The sequence below is a fragment of the Culex quinquefasciatus genome, chromosome 3 (assembly GCF_015732765.1).
Source record: "Culex quinquefasciatus strain JHB chromosome 3, VPISU_Cqui_1.0_pri_paternal, whole genome shotgun sequence".
Classification (NCBI taxonomy): domain Eukaryota; kingdom Metazoa; phylum Arthropoda; class Insecta; order Diptera; family Culicidae; genus Culex; species Culex quinquefasciatus.
Genome location: NC_051863.1, coordinates 161,329,993 through 161,344,177, shown reverse-complemented (window position 1 = coordinate 161,344,177; position 14,185 = coordinate 161,329,993). Strand labels below are relative to the sequence as shown.

At 43.5% G+C, this 14,185-nt stretch overlaps 4 protein-coding genes across 4 annotated transcripts; 1 reads left to right on the top strand and 3 right to left on the bottom strand.

Annotated features, from left to right (window-relative positions):
* Nucleotides 1-69: 69 nt before the first annotated feature.
* LOC6041098 (nose resistant to fluoxetine protein 6) lies at nucleotides 70-2,926 on the bottom strand. Its single transcript, XM_038263329.1, has 11 exons — nucleotides 2,776-2,926; nucleotides 2,562-2,710; nucleotides 2,359-2,505; nucleotides 2,010-2,307; nucleotides 1,412-1,950; nucleotides 1,279-1,358; nucleotides 1,109-1,222; nucleotides 892-1,042; nucleotides 504-833; nucleotides 336-450; nucleotides 70-278 (listed from the first exon to the last, which is right to left on the bottom strand). Exons 1-11 carry the CDS (start codon nucleotides 2,858-2,860, stop codon nucleotides 187-189), a joined length of 2,100 nt encoding a protein of 699 aa, XP_038119257.1. The 5' UTR covers nucleotides 2,861-2,926; the 3' UTR covers nucleotides 70-186.
* Nucleotides 2,927-3,382: 456 nt separating this feature from the next.
* LOC6041099 (regulator of hypoxia-inducible factor 1) lies at nucleotides 3,383-5,634 on the bottom strand. Its single transcript, XM_001850355.2, has 5 exons — nucleotides 5,305-5,634; nucleotides 5,073-5,247; nucleotides 4,192-5,020; nucleotides 3,982-4,132; nucleotides 3,383-3,838 (listed from the first exon to the last, which is right to left on the bottom strand). Exons 1-5 carry the CDS (start codon nucleotides 5,632-5,634, stop codon nucleotides 3,383-3,385), a joined length of 1,941 nt encoding a protein of 646 aa, XP_001850407.2.
* A 328-nt stretch (nucleotides 5,635-5,962) lies between these two features.
* LOC6041100 (regulator of hypoxia-inducible factor 1) lies at nucleotides 5,963-8,188 on the top strand. The gene is made up of 6 exons (XM_038261317.1): nucleotides 5,963-6,292; nucleotides 6,352-6,487; nucleotides 6,736-6,872; nucleotides 6,929-7,470; nucleotides 7,528-7,678; nucleotides 7,733-8,188. The coding sequence occupies exons 1-6, from the start codon at nucleotides 5,963-5,965 to the stop codon at nucleotides 8,186-8,188; spliced, it is 1,752 nt and encodes a 583-aa protein (XP_038117245.1).
* A 1,448-nt stretch (nucleotides 8,189-9,636) lies between these two features.
* On the bottom strand, nucleotides 9,637-12,167 carry LOC6041102 (nose resistant to fluoxetine protein 6). The gene is made up of 10 exons (XM_038261316.1): nucleotides 12,033-12,167; nucleotides 11,829-11,975; nucleotides 11,598-11,760; nucleotides 11,406-11,537; nucleotides 11,144-11,337; nucleotides 10,744-11,085; nucleotides 10,494-10,687; nucleotides 10,287-10,437; nucleotides 9,902-10,231; nucleotides 9,637-9,846 (listed from the first exon to the last, which is right to left on the bottom strand). The coding sequence occupies exons 1-10, from the start codon at nucleotides 12,165-12,167 to the stop codon at nucleotides 9,637-9,639; spliced, it is 1,998 nt and encodes a 665-aa protein (XP_038117244.1).
* Nucleotides 12,168-14,185: the final 2,018 nt, after the last annotated feature.

Below are 14,185 nucleotides of genomic sequence, written 5' to 3'. Positions count from 1 at the left end.
GCGAATCCACCCAATTTTATTTTTCATGCTTATCGCATTTAATTAAAATCAAGTTTTCAGAAACACTGCATCGCATTATCAACAGTATCCCAGAATAAAACGCATGACACCAGGTAGTATTCATTCAGGCGTTTTCCAGTTTATTACTTTTCTTTTGCTTACTCGTTTGAATCGGTTGGACTGCATTTACTGCACAGCAAAGTTTCGTTGCGGGTCGTTTTCATCGTTCATGTCGTTTTGATGGCGTGACCGCGAGTTTTCGGATTTGATACCATTTTCTGAAAAAAATAACCGTTAGCTGCACAGTGAGTTTGGTTTTGTACTGTAATACTAGCCTAGTTTTCCAGCAAATAGATACTTCTGGATGGCAGTTACGGGAAGCTCCAGTAGAAGTGCCAGGAAGAGGGCAAAAGCATAGGACAAAATGACGACCATAATTGTCGAGGAAATCTAAAATTGCACGATTAGTTGCGTTTAATTTGGAAACGGTTTCACGTTCTTACCAATGCCATCTGCCCAAAGTATCTCGTTTCCCGCGTGCCAAAAAAGACCAACTTGAGCAGTGCCATGTGGCACACGTACGCACAGTAGCTCAATCTTCCCAGTGGGACGAAGAAGCTGGAGCTGAGGAAATCCTTTACCAGCTTGTTGTACTCGTAGATCATTCCGTACAGCGAGATGGCCCCCAGCAGAACCCACGAGTTCTTCATCGCTGGGTAGAACAGGGCCATCCAAAGCGAGGGCTTCTCAAAGTTGTTCTGGTAGAAGATTACGTTGCTCATCATGGTGAGAAAGCCAACGGGAACGACGGCGTACCAGAGTAGTTGGAGGTACTGAAATAAAGGACGTGGTGTGAAATTTAGTTACTACAATCAATGGCTGGAAACGTACCCAAGCTCGATTGCCCACGGCGTGATTATTTCGCTGACTGTAGTAAATTGCACCTAAAATTATTCCTCCCAAGTAGCACCCCATATTGGTGTGGGTGGGAATGTAGACTTCACGGTACATTCGATCGTACCAGTAGTAGAAGCGTTGATCCCTGCGGTGAATAGATTTGATAGGTTTGCATAAAATTTAAAAAATAAATAAATATATAATAACTAACTGTAAGCGAACAATGAAGGTTCCATCAAACTCTCCAAAGTAGATTACAAGAGCTGGAAGAATGATCGAAACTGCTGCCGCCAAGGAGTAAAGTTTGAGTTTCAGCCGGGGATATCTGAGAAAGGTTCATGTGATGAATCAAAAGCCACTACAGAGTTAGGGATTCAGTACTTCACGACTGCCACGACCAGTATCATTCCAAGGGTGAACAGTTGAAAATCTGTTGCAAGATACCACGAAGCTTGGATGCACTGCAAAACAAAAGGTTTTTGTCAATTTGTACAAGTCTATAGTATAAAATTACCGGTTCCTCCACGTGCACATAGTTGTTCGCGTACAGCAAATTGGTCCACCAATTCTTCCGACAGAAGTACCGCTCCGGATCCACGCCCCGCTTCCACAGTGGACCATCCTGGAACTTGGCCAACCAGGTCGCGTGCAGCAGCAGCACGTACGCATAAACCGGCGTCAGTCGCACGAATCTGTAGCAAACCACCACCAGGACCACGCCCCACCCGAGAGATCTCCCACGCAGCTGCGTTCGGGTGTTGAAAAAGTGCACACTCAGCAGAAACCCACTGAACAGGAAGAACGTCTGCAGAATCTGGCCCCCGTTGATGACGGCATGCCGGGCCGGACTGTAGTAGGTCTGCTCGAGCGTGTACGGATTGTGGACCGGGGTGATGGTGTAGTTGATCCAGCAGTGACTCATGACCACCAGGCAGAACGTTAGAAAGCGAATCGTCTGGAAGAAGCGCAGATCATCGTTGAGCTGATCGCGGGACTGACCGGTCAGGCGGTGCCAGTTGCGCTTCAGGGAGAACGCCGTAAGCAGCATGGTTTCTGGAGGAGTTGGAAGTAAGGTTAGGGGTTGTCGTGCACAAACCAACTTGTTCACTAACTTGAACAAGCAAGGTTCTTCCGGTAATGATCAGCTTCATGCTGCCGAAGGTTCAGTTGGTGATCGAACCAGCTGGACGCCATCACCAGAAATATCAACAGCAATGATACGGCGATGAAGCTCAGATCCAGCAGATCTAGATTGATTCGACGCTCTGGTCGAGTGCAGTACTCGATCTCGGAGTAAGCAGAGAGATTGTGGGACCTGTTTAGTTCGTGGTTGACGCACACGTTGATCAATTGACCGTAGGTCGATCTGTCTTTCGCTCCATTCTCGAATGACGCCGGTTCCATTATGTACTAAAAAATCACATATTAGGTACGAATACCACACTCAAAAATAGCACTTACAGCAAAGTCAATTTGGAATTTGTCCACGTACAACTGTTGAAGAGTGTCATTCTGAAGTCCAACAAGCGCTCGCCGACAACGCTCTACACAGATTCCACGATCCAAGTGATTGTGCCGGAAGTGGCGATAGGTATCGTTGGAAAAATTCTAGAAAATCAAACCAGGAAGTTTAATGTTAACATTTTTTACTCTTTTAAACTTACCTCAATCAAGTTCCAAAGGTCAGACCGATTGTTTGGCTTGATGACCGAACGGACCACGCAGTACATCGGGTCCAGCGAGGAGTATCCGTTGAAGCATTCATCGTAATCGTCGTATGCGAACAACTTGGGCATCCGAAGGTATTGGTACACTGAAGATGTTTTTTTAAATCACTTATTTGTTTTTGGTAACATAGAAAGAGAACACTTAACTTACGATCGATAAATGGATCGCTGGAGACAACACATCTGGCAAGGACGAAACAAGTAATAATAGCTGAAGTCACACATTTTCGCACCATTTCCACAAATCACAAAAAAAATCACTTAAATTAGCTCACACCAACTGCACTACGCATGTTAACGCGTCTACACGATGGGAATGAATAGCGTCTCGATTCCTGACAGTATCCAGAAGAACCCTGTCCTGGCATGGTCTTCTAGGGTAAGTGCATACGAAAAGGACTCTGGACCATTGGGCTGATCCGCTCTCAACAGTCAAGTCAAACTTGCTGAGTCTACTCCCAGCTCCATCAGTTAAGTAAAAGTTGCATCCATCACCTTGAGAAATCGAAACCGTTCTACATCAACAGAAGGTTTACGGAACTGTTCCGCCTGTATAATGCACAACTAAAAAGGTGGATGAACTTGGTTGTACCTTTCAATCTCGATTGCAGAACAAAAGAACTTCTGTTCAGGGTACGTGGGTAATAAACCCTAGGATAATGAACAAGAATAAAAGTACTCTTGTTGCAGTTTATGAGTTTATTTGAGTCGAATGCAGGTCAACTGTGCATTTTATTAGGTCACACAACTGCTGATTCTTAAGCTCCCTTCGGTTTCTTACTCTTAGAGTACCAGTTCTTCAGCACCGTACTAATAGGTTGCTCAACGGTCAGATAAACCGGAACACTGACCACATAGGACAGTCCAACGGTGGCCAAGGTCAGGACGGTCACATCACCCGCCGAAAAGTGCAGCAGAGCTGGTGAGTTGTTGACGATGTACCGAATCAGCAGGGTGTGTAGCACGTACGAACTGTAGCACAGTTTGCCCATGGTGGTCATGACTCGTGAGCTGAGAAGGCGCTGGGCCCAACCTTTCGGTGATTGGAAGCACTTGATGTAGCCCAGGCAGACCATCACTACGATCATGTTGCGATGGAGTATGGAGTGGAGCAGGATTCCCCACTGAGGGACGTTGTGCGTGAAGAACAGATTGATGGGAAGGATTGAAAGGACGAACAGTGGGGTTGCGATCTTCAGCATAAGGTTGTATAGCTGTAAAAAGGATTGGTTAGTGGCTGATCGTCTACAGCAGCGATTCTCAACGGGGGTACCGGGCCTACTTGATTTACATGGCAGGGGGTACCAGCCTAGAAGAAGGTTGAGAATCGCTGGTCTACAGTGTAACTCAGTATTACCCAGGAATTGTTCAGATTCAGCTTGTTATGTTTGATCTGGTGGTAAAGATATCCGGCGATCAATCCCCCGATGAAACTGTTGATATTGTTGTAACTAGGTTGGTAGATTTCTCTCACCCATTCGTCGTACATGAATAAGAAGGGTGTTTGGCTGCTCAAAGAAAGTCGATTTAGTAAGTAACGCTACAGATCACCAACCGCATTACCAACCTATGCCTAGTTGTCATAACGCTTTCGATTCCATTTCGGTACAGAATAACAGCTGGAATGACGATCGAAACTACTCCCAGACCCCAAAATAGAACCTTGGCTGCTCTTGGAAACTTCCAGATCGCCCACAGCATCAACAGTCCCAGCAAAAATAGTTGCAAGTCGGCACCAAGATACCACCCATGGCAGAAACACTGATCCTCGTAGAACGGTAGATTGTTGATCATCAGCACGTTGGTCCACCAATTGGATCGGCATATTTGTTGTTCCCGTACTAGCACCGTATATCCCAACAATCCCAACTCCACTCCTGGAAGGATCGCACCGACGGTGGCCGCCAACAGGAAGAAGTAGTAAACTGGCAGCAGTCGAATCAACCGGTTCACAATCTTCGACCGAAAGTATCCCACTTCCAGGTTAGGTTTGCGGTTGACATCCCTCAAAAAGTTGACCATCAGCAGCAATCCGCTTATGGTGAAGAAAATTTGCACCGGAAAGGCGAACATCGTGGTCAGATACCGGGTTGCAACCTCCGTCGAATACTGCTCGAGATCTTCCGGATTGACAACGGGCAAGTTTAGCGGAACCATCATACAGTGTCCGTACAGGATGATAAAGTTGATGACCACCCGCAGTCCGTCAATGTAGGCGAAGTCCTTGTACAGGTCCGATTTGGACTCTTCCGTGAAGTTGGCCCATGTTCGACGCAGTGAAAACGAAGAGACGATCGTGCTTTCTCGGTTTTTGTCGAAAAGATCACACAGATTGGCATACAGCCATGTTATGAGAAGCGCCGTGACCATTGCGATGAAGGTCATCTTCAGGACATCTGAAATTTGAACGTCTTCAAAATTGAAAGAAGATCAACCCGTCAGTCCTACCGTAGGTATCCGTTGCAGATTTGTTATCAAAACAATACTCGATCTTCGAGTATCCATGGTATGCAAGGTTGTAACGTTGCTCCAAACGATTATTCACGCAAATGTTGATCAATTTGCTGTACTTTTTCTGGTAGGGTTCCAGCTGTTCTTGCCAATGCCACGTGCTGAAGATATGCTGTAGATATAATTTCAAAATTTGCACAACGCCTTTGGATAACATTTCACAACTCACCCTAAATTCAACCGGAAACTCCTCGCAGTACAGGCGATCCCGATCCTCCTCACTCAATGCGGCCACTTCCCGCTCGCAGTCCTGCACACAGATGGCTTGATCCAGCAGATTGCGCCTGAATTGCTGAACCACTCGGGTACTGTTGACGTCGAGTGCGCTGCGGAACGGATCGTCGATCTTGGTGATCACCTTCACGTAGCAGAAAACGGCCGCGGCGGAGTGATCCTGGCGACATTGCGTCAGGCTGTCGTAGTCAAACAGTGGTGGAACGATGGAGCCGGACGCCAGCTGGAGGATCGTTCCGATGGTTACGAGCCAGACGGACAGCATGGTGCTCGGGACGCTGTGGATGCTAGCTTTGGAATATGCCTTATTCGGGGCAGTGCAACGAAGGTTTTGGCCAGTGATGCGTTAATATGGAACGAAGTGTGATGTAATTTTGAGCGAAACGTGACTTTAAACATTAAAGCACATAGGTTTATTGTGGTCTCGCTGAAGAACTTCCTATTTTGTTGGTTCATCAACATTGCGAAATAGTATCACGATCTACTTTCGTTCGTGTTGTTTGCAAAAACAACGTTTCTGTTCGGACTTCTTGCACCACTGTGAGGTATGGTTGCGCCCAGATGCTGCTTACTTCCGTGCAGTTCCGGTCATCATGAGCTTCGGTTGGCTGCTCGTCGTAGGAGCCACCTTGGAGGTGGCCACCGGAACGATAGTTCCACCGTTGTTCGATTACGACAATCTGACTCAGTGCCGCGAGCACTACTTCAGCGAAGCTGTGTTTTGTTACGTGAAAGTGATTACCAAGGCCGACGATCCGTTCCGCAGCATCCACGACCACAAAGGTACCCGCTTGGTGCAGCAATTCAGGCGCAATCTGCTGGAGCACGCCATCTGTGTGCAGGACTGTGAACAGGAAGTGGTGCGACTCAGCTATGAGGAACAGAAACGACTTTACTATGATGAATTTCCGATCGAGTTCAGGGTGAGTTTGAGAAATAAACGTTGAGCAATGTGGAACTAGTTTTGTGACTTTGCCAACAGCACATGTACAATACTTTGCATTGGGATGACGAACTGCAGCCGTACTTGCAAAACTACAGCAAGTTGATCAACATTTGCGTAAATAATCGGCTGGAGCGACGCTACAATCTTACATATCATGGATACTCAAAATCGAGTATTGTCTAAGCAATGCACCTGCACCGGGAGATGAAACCTTCTCCAGTATCTTAACCAGTTTAGAGTCTTCAGAATTTCCACGCCTGTCCGTTCCGGATATCTTGAAAATAACACTTTTTACGATAGTCTTAACATTTTCCGTAATATTGTTGGTTGCCAACTTGTGTGAAATTTTCGGCGTAAACCGAAGTAACACTATCGTATCCTCGTTCTCAATCCGTCGAAACTGGAACAAACTGACGGAAGAAAGCACATCAGATATCTATCTGGACTTTGCCTACATCGACGGACTGCGAGTGGTTATCAACTTCTTCATTCTTTACGGTCACTGTATGATGGTTCCGCTGAACTTGCCCGTTGAAAATCCGGAAGATGCTGAAGCGGTTAGTGGCTTGTAGAGTTCCTTGATCTTAAATAATCATATTTTATAACATTTTAGTGCACAATTGAAGTTGGTAGCCGTTACGGAACGGCCATATTTGCATTTGCAGTGCAAATTTTCTTCACCATCAGTGGACTTCTGCTGATGGTCAACTTTCTACGGGATGTTCATCGCCATCCTAAACTTGAACCGGGATATTTTCGAACGAAGATCATAAACCGGTTAATTCGACTGCTTCCGGTGTACTACTTCTTCTTGCTAGTGGCCACCGTTGAAGCGATCCTTCCGGGCGTGGAGCTGGGACCGCTTGGGTATCAAGTGCTGGTTCGGGAGCAGCACATTTGCCGGAACAATTGGTGGATAAACGTGCTGATGATCAACAATCTACCCTTTTACGACACACAGTGCATGATGCACGCATGGTATCTCGGTGCCGATTTGCAGCTATTCTTGCTGGGAGTGTTGATACTATGGATGATCTGGAAATTCCCTGACTCAGTAAAGGGACTGTTTTGGGCACTGGTAATGATATCGATTGCTGTCCCGGTTGGTATTCTTTACCATTTTGGATTGGAATCCGTCATGACTTCAAGGCACAGGTAAGCTTGAAGAATTTCTTAATTTTATATAGGTATTCAATGTTGTCTATGTTCTAGTGAATCACCCTTTTTATTCATGTACGACCCCTGGCTGAGGGAAATCTACCAACCCAGTTACAACAATATCAACAGTCTCGTCGGAGGAATGATTGCTGGATATCTGTACCACTTGTCGAGACATGGCAAGCTAAATCTAGATGATTCTTGGGTAATTTACTAGCATTTTCAACATGTAAAGTTCTATATTCATACCTGCTTCCAGTTCTACTACCTCATGTGGGGATTCTCCATCCCAGCCTTCATTCTCTCCGTCCTTCCAATCAACCTGTTCTTCGTCTTTGACATTCCGCGCTGGAGCATTCTGCTCCATTTCGTGCTCTTTCGGAACATGATCGTGGCCATGGTATGTCTGGGCTACATCAAGTGCTTTCGTTCGCCGAAAGGTTGGATCCGCCGGCTGCTCAGCACCCGGATCATGACCACCATGGGCAAGCTGTGCTACAGTTCGTACGTGATCCACGTGCTGGTGATTCGATATCTGATCAACCTTTCACCGAAGATGTTGCACTTTTCGAACGAGGAAGTGACCACCCTGACAGCGACCACCGTCGGGTTGTCCTACTTAGTCAGCGTTCCGGTATATCTGTGCATCGAACAGCCAGTAGGATCGGTGCTCAAAGCTTGGCTCATCCGAAGTAAAAGTGGGAAGCCAGTTTAGGTTGGAAAACAGTACATGTTCGGTAACTTGGATGCATTTAAACTGGGCACTCGATAACTGGTCTTAGCCTAAGTAAAAGGCAGTCAAACGGCAGAAAACAATAACAAAGCAAGATGGCCGAGAAGTCAACAGAAGCAAGAATCAATGTCAACAAATAAAAATTTCCTTTAATGTTTTTGAGAAGTTCAATGTAACAAAAAGGGAATTTTGCAGGAAGGTGATGTGTCCTATCCCTCGCTTAGGCCAGACCAAAATCTATGATAAAGCCAAAGAGCAAAAGTAAACAATCTTGGTCTTCGACGTAGGACCACAAAAATCAAGAAAAGAAGATTTGAAAAAGAATTTATTTTTTTTAATTCAATGACTGGTCTGGCAAAATTGAATGTACAGTCATCCCACATATTCGGAACACCCACAAATTCGGAACACTTTGATGATAATTTGTCAATAGCATGCCAAAAGTAGCTTTTCTGTCGGCCTTACTATTTTTAGAACCTTCATTTGGACATTATCTTTCTATTTCACTAGTAAAAATAGTACTTTTTGAACAAAAACTTCAATCCAAGACTATTTTGTGCAGAGCAGGAAAACACTGCCTCCAAATGGCATGTTTCATAATTGTGGGATGTTATTGTGCCTCCCACAATTGTGGAACACCTGAATTTAACTGATATTTTCACACAAAAAAGGTATCAAACCATGTATAAAACATCACTAAGCTTGAGTTTCATTGGTTTCAGTGTGTGAAGTCATTATTTGGTAATAAATATGTACTCTTGGAGAGATCCAAAGTTTGTTTACATTCGTAAGAAAAAAGTGTTCCGAATTTGTGGATTTCAAGGGTCAAAGTAATTCTTCGAAAACTTTATATAAAAGTTAAAATTAGCAGATGTTCGATACAGCATTCGAAAGATTGCAAGAAAAGCTTTCAAATGAAGGTAAAAGTGAAGCATTAAGTTCAAATTATCGATTTGCTATGATTTTATGAACATTGGCCGATCTGGAAACCGTTTCGAATATGTGGGATGACTGTACGCCAGAAAATTATTAAACAGTGCGGCGTCCTATACACCGACACTTAAATAAGCAGTTGAAAGCCTTATTCTTTCACTTTAATTTTTGATCTCGTTTTCGGTTTACACCTGAACAATCTTGAAATTATTTATGCGGATTTGTGATTCCTCTCGTTCCATCATTCCCTTGGAATTTTGAAGGGAAAGCTCTGCAAACATTGTTGAGTTGCTATTTTTACTAAAAATATTTTGAATTGACATTCCCCTCGTCATTTTTCGATCAGTCCAGTTAGCGAGTAGCATTCGGTAACTGAGTCATGCTCTCAGCTCAGTTACCAAACAAGTACTGTACTTAATTTAAAAAAAAACACTTTTTGTATTCATATAATTTATTTTTCGTGTCATTAAAAGTAACTTATATCACTATCGAAACACTCAGGCAGTATTTTCACTCTTCGAATCCCCGTTCGTCTGTGCTTCCCCATTGCTTGCAACTTGCGGTGCTTCAGGCTTTTTGGGAGCAGCTTCCACATCTTGCTTTCCGAAAAGCAGCTTTTGCAGTGCCGACACCGGCAACTCCATGCTCAGACACAGGAAGGTGGCCATCGAGTAGGAGAGCACCACCGAGGAGAACACCATGCCAGTCTGAAATTTAATAACCGGTAAGATTCTTGAAAACTTTTGATGTAGGAAGTTATACCATTCCAAGAATGTTCGAGTGCTGTGGACTGCGCGTGTTCAGGAACAACAGCCGCATAATGAACGTGTGACTCAGGAAGGTGGCGTAGGCTAGCCGTCCGAGGGGTTCGAAAATCCGATGGTTTAGGAACCGTTTTAGCACGGGAGCATTTCCGTACAACACTCCGTAAGCGAACCACACTAGGCAAATTCCCCACGAGTACTTCATGGCAGGGTAGAAGATCGACATCCAGACGGAGGGAGTTTCGAAGTCGTTGACGTAGAAGATGTAGTGAATCAGGAGACTGGCAATGGCCAGTGGTAGAACGAATGGCCATAGGATGCGGAACCACTACAAGAGGAATTGTTTAGGTGTTTGTGGTGTTATTATGAGGAATGGATATTACCGCTTTCTTCATGGGATCAATATCGTTATTCCTGATATGAATCAAAAGATACGCCGCAATGATCCCGATCAGGTAATTTCCGGTGTTGACTTCGAAAGGAATGTATGAGTTGTGGTACCGCTTGTCGAACCATAATACGAATCGCTGGGCTCTAAAAATACTAGAAGTTAGCAAACCTCTCTCAAAACCCTAATTTTAGCATCTCACTCTGGAATGATAACAAAAACTCCTTCCAGCTCGTGCATGTAGATGTGCACAGCTGTGAGTATGAAGGCTCCGATGGCTGCCAACACCAGAATTGGAACCGCTCGCTTCCGAAACCAGCTGATCACAATAACCAACAAGATTCCAGCACAGTACAGTTGGTAGTCACATCCGAGATACCAAGTTTGCTGAACACACTGGAAAAAATCGTCTTGTTACTATCATGATCGACTTCAAACCCTTACTCGGCTACCGGTTGATCCGCGTTCACAAAGTTGTTCACGTACAGCAGGTTGGTCCACCAATTCCTCCGGCAGAAGGTTCGTTCCGTTTCGACACCTCGCTTCCACATGGGACCGTCCTGAAGCTTGATCAGCCACGTGGCGTGTAGCAGCACCACGAAGGCGTACATCGGAGTCAGCCGGATGTACCGCAGAACAATGGCTTTCACCAGGAACAGCAGTCCGAGCCCCTTTTTGGCAAAACCTGGGTGGACCAGAACGTGGTAGGCCACCAGGAATCCACTCATGGTGAGGAAGATCTGCACGACTTGCGTTCCCCCGGTGAGGATCATGACCGCAATGTTGTGGTAGAGCTATTAAAAATGAAAAAGTTTTAAAACATCCATAAACCGTCTCAAATTCAACCAGTACCGTCTCAATCCAAAATGTGTTGGAATTGGGTGTGATACCGGCGATCAACACCGCGTGGCCCATGATGACCATTACGGTCGTGATGAACCGGACCGCCTGCAGAGGTCGGAACATTTTGTGCACGTTGCCTTGGGACCGGGATGTCAGCCGGTACCAGTTCCGCAGAATTGAGAATGATGCGAAGAATGCTTTTTCTGTAGTGGAAATGTAACGTTGAGCTATGGAGCAGAAAAAGTTTCAGGGTTGACTAATTGTCACTTACTTTTACTGGTCAGCTCTTCTCTGTAGTGGTCATCACTACGCTTGTAGTTGATGCGTTTATCGTACAAGGTTGAGGCCACCATTAGCAGTACGAGTAGAGTTAGAATCATTAAGAATGACAAATCCAACGAATCTACCGGAGAAAAAAAATGTTATTCATAACTTTCAAGCAAATTTTTAAAGGTTTACGAACCAACTTCGAATGGCTCTTCATTTTTATCGCAAACTTCAATCTCCGTGTAAGCCGTCAACTGGTACGTCTGGTTGAGCTTGTAGTTGACGCAAGTTTCGACCAGATCTGCGTAGCGTTCCCGATCTTTGGGAGTATCCTTGAACACTGACACGTCAAAAATGTACTGAAAAAAAAAAAAAACAAACTCATCAACCTTTTGTGTTCTTCTAGTATTTACTTTCAGCACCTTACCGGGAAATCAAAGTCAAACTTTTCCACGTTGAGAGCCTGTCTGGTTTCATTGGAAAGTCCTCTAGCGAGCTTCTTGCAGTGCTCGATACAGATTCCACGATCCAGCAGGGCATGGTTCATGTGTCTTTTCTGATCGCTTGAGAATTCCTAAAAAAGATTTTTTTCTTAATTAAACATTTCATCGTGTTAATCACACCATCACACCTTAATCCAGCGCCATCGGTCGGACTCGTCGTCTGGTTTGATGACGACCCGGACCAAACAGTAGGCAGCCACTTGGCCCACCGGGACGTCGTTCAGACATTGGTCATAGTCGTCGTACTCGTACGTCTTGGGCATCCGATAGTACTCGGACACTGTTTGGATGAACGAGAGAACAAAAAATTTGAACCCATTTCAATGTCCGTAGACGTTGTTGAATAAAGGTTTTTGTACGACAGTTGAAGAGCTGTTTTATTTTTTGTCACTGTTTGAATCACTTAAGCTGTGGGGAATTCCGGTTCTAGTGCAAATAACATTATTTGTCAACTTTTAAAAGGCACAATTGTTTAAGTTTCACTTTTCATAGTTATTATGAAAACCTACAAGTTTACATTTCAACATTTAAAGGAATTGTTCTAAAGAAAGATCATTTTTTTCAAACTTCAGGTTAAATCTTAAATTTGTCTGCATGCATAAAAATCACAACGTAGAACTTATCTTTCAAGTTCTGTAATGTTGATTCCACACCACTTTTTATTTCAGTATCAACCAAAACTATATAAATATCAACGAAAAATAAATTGAAAATATTTTCTTTAATCCACTTTGTCCAACAATCTTACACTCAATAAAATCCCCCGTTTGTGCCACCACCAATCCAATCTGCATCACCACCAACAACACCACGATGAACTTCGCGTCCATTTCGCAACTATCTATGGCAATATACAGCAAAGGAACATCTTCTCGCAACCAGTATTAATTGAAAACTGACCCGGAGGTCCTTGTAGCGGGTAGTTACTACAAGCCTCCATGGAAGTGTTTTTGTCACACGTACAAGACACACGTGCACTTTTTTGGGCGTTCTAGAGCAATTAAAGTTAAGTAGGGTTAAACCAAGAACACTCGGTAGCATTGGAAAAGTTCGGCCGGTCTAATGGTAGACACAAGGGCCAAATACATTAAAATCTTGGTTATCGCAAAACTTTTTTTTTTTAAATATACACTTTTGAAATAACATTGTCTATTATGTATGGGTTATCCATGTCTATTCTACCCGAAGAAGTCTTTTTCTGATCCAGCTCAAATTTAGTGAAGCCTTTTTGGCACAAACACAATGTTTCTGATTTTTTGTGAAGGTTATGAAGCACCTAATTTTTTAGTTAATCATTAACTTCTCAACTAAATTGATTGAAATAAAAACAAAAATGTTTAATTTAAGAATTAACTAAGTACAGTAGTTGTTCGGTAACTGGGCTGAACGAAAAATAACGAGGGGACTACTGATGCATAAAATTTATTGGAAGAAATATAAAAATAAAAGTTACTCAAATTTGTTTACAATGATTACTTTTCACATTTCTTTAATTGTGACTTGAAATTACATAAAAGTTTGAAAAAGTTTTTTTTTATTTGGTGACCATGATTTTTGCATCCATTAACCCCTCGGTGATTTCGGTTTGTTTTGGTTTTTTGACGTTTGTCTGCTTTTTAACTGAGCTACGGCCCAGTTATCGAGCGCCCAGTTAAAAAGCAGCCCAGTTAAACAACACCCAGTTACCGAACAACTACTGTACAGGAAAATTACCGTTACCAGCACAATATCTTATATCTTATCTGAGACCTTAGAAATTTTAATAAATAAAAAATAGTTACACAAAAAATCCCGGGGTGGATGGAAGCTTAGATGTAAAAAGAGGGCCTCAATAATCAAGACTTCGGGACACCGAGTTTCGACTAGGAATCTCGTAATCGAGAACGCCAAGGCAATGCTGTAGAGCGAATAATTTGTTTTTTTTTTTTTAAATTAGATTTGATTTTTTACACAAAAAAAAAATACTGTTTACACTCATGTGTCAAACTATCAAGTGCAAATAGTCATTCTTACGTAAAATTGTCTGTTCTTCATGATAAAAATATTTTCAGATTTTTGAAATCTGACCTAATATTTGAAAATGGCCAAAATTGCTTTTATAGCGAAATTGGAGTTAAATGTACCTTACATGATTTTTGCGGTGCAAGTAGTTGTTTTTACTGGATTCTTGGGATATTTCACATAAGTTACGTGCATTTTGGATGGCCGCATAAAGCCTCCGCTCTAAATACAGAGATTTTCAAGATTTTTTTTTAAATGGGGAATTTGGGAAAAAGGACCC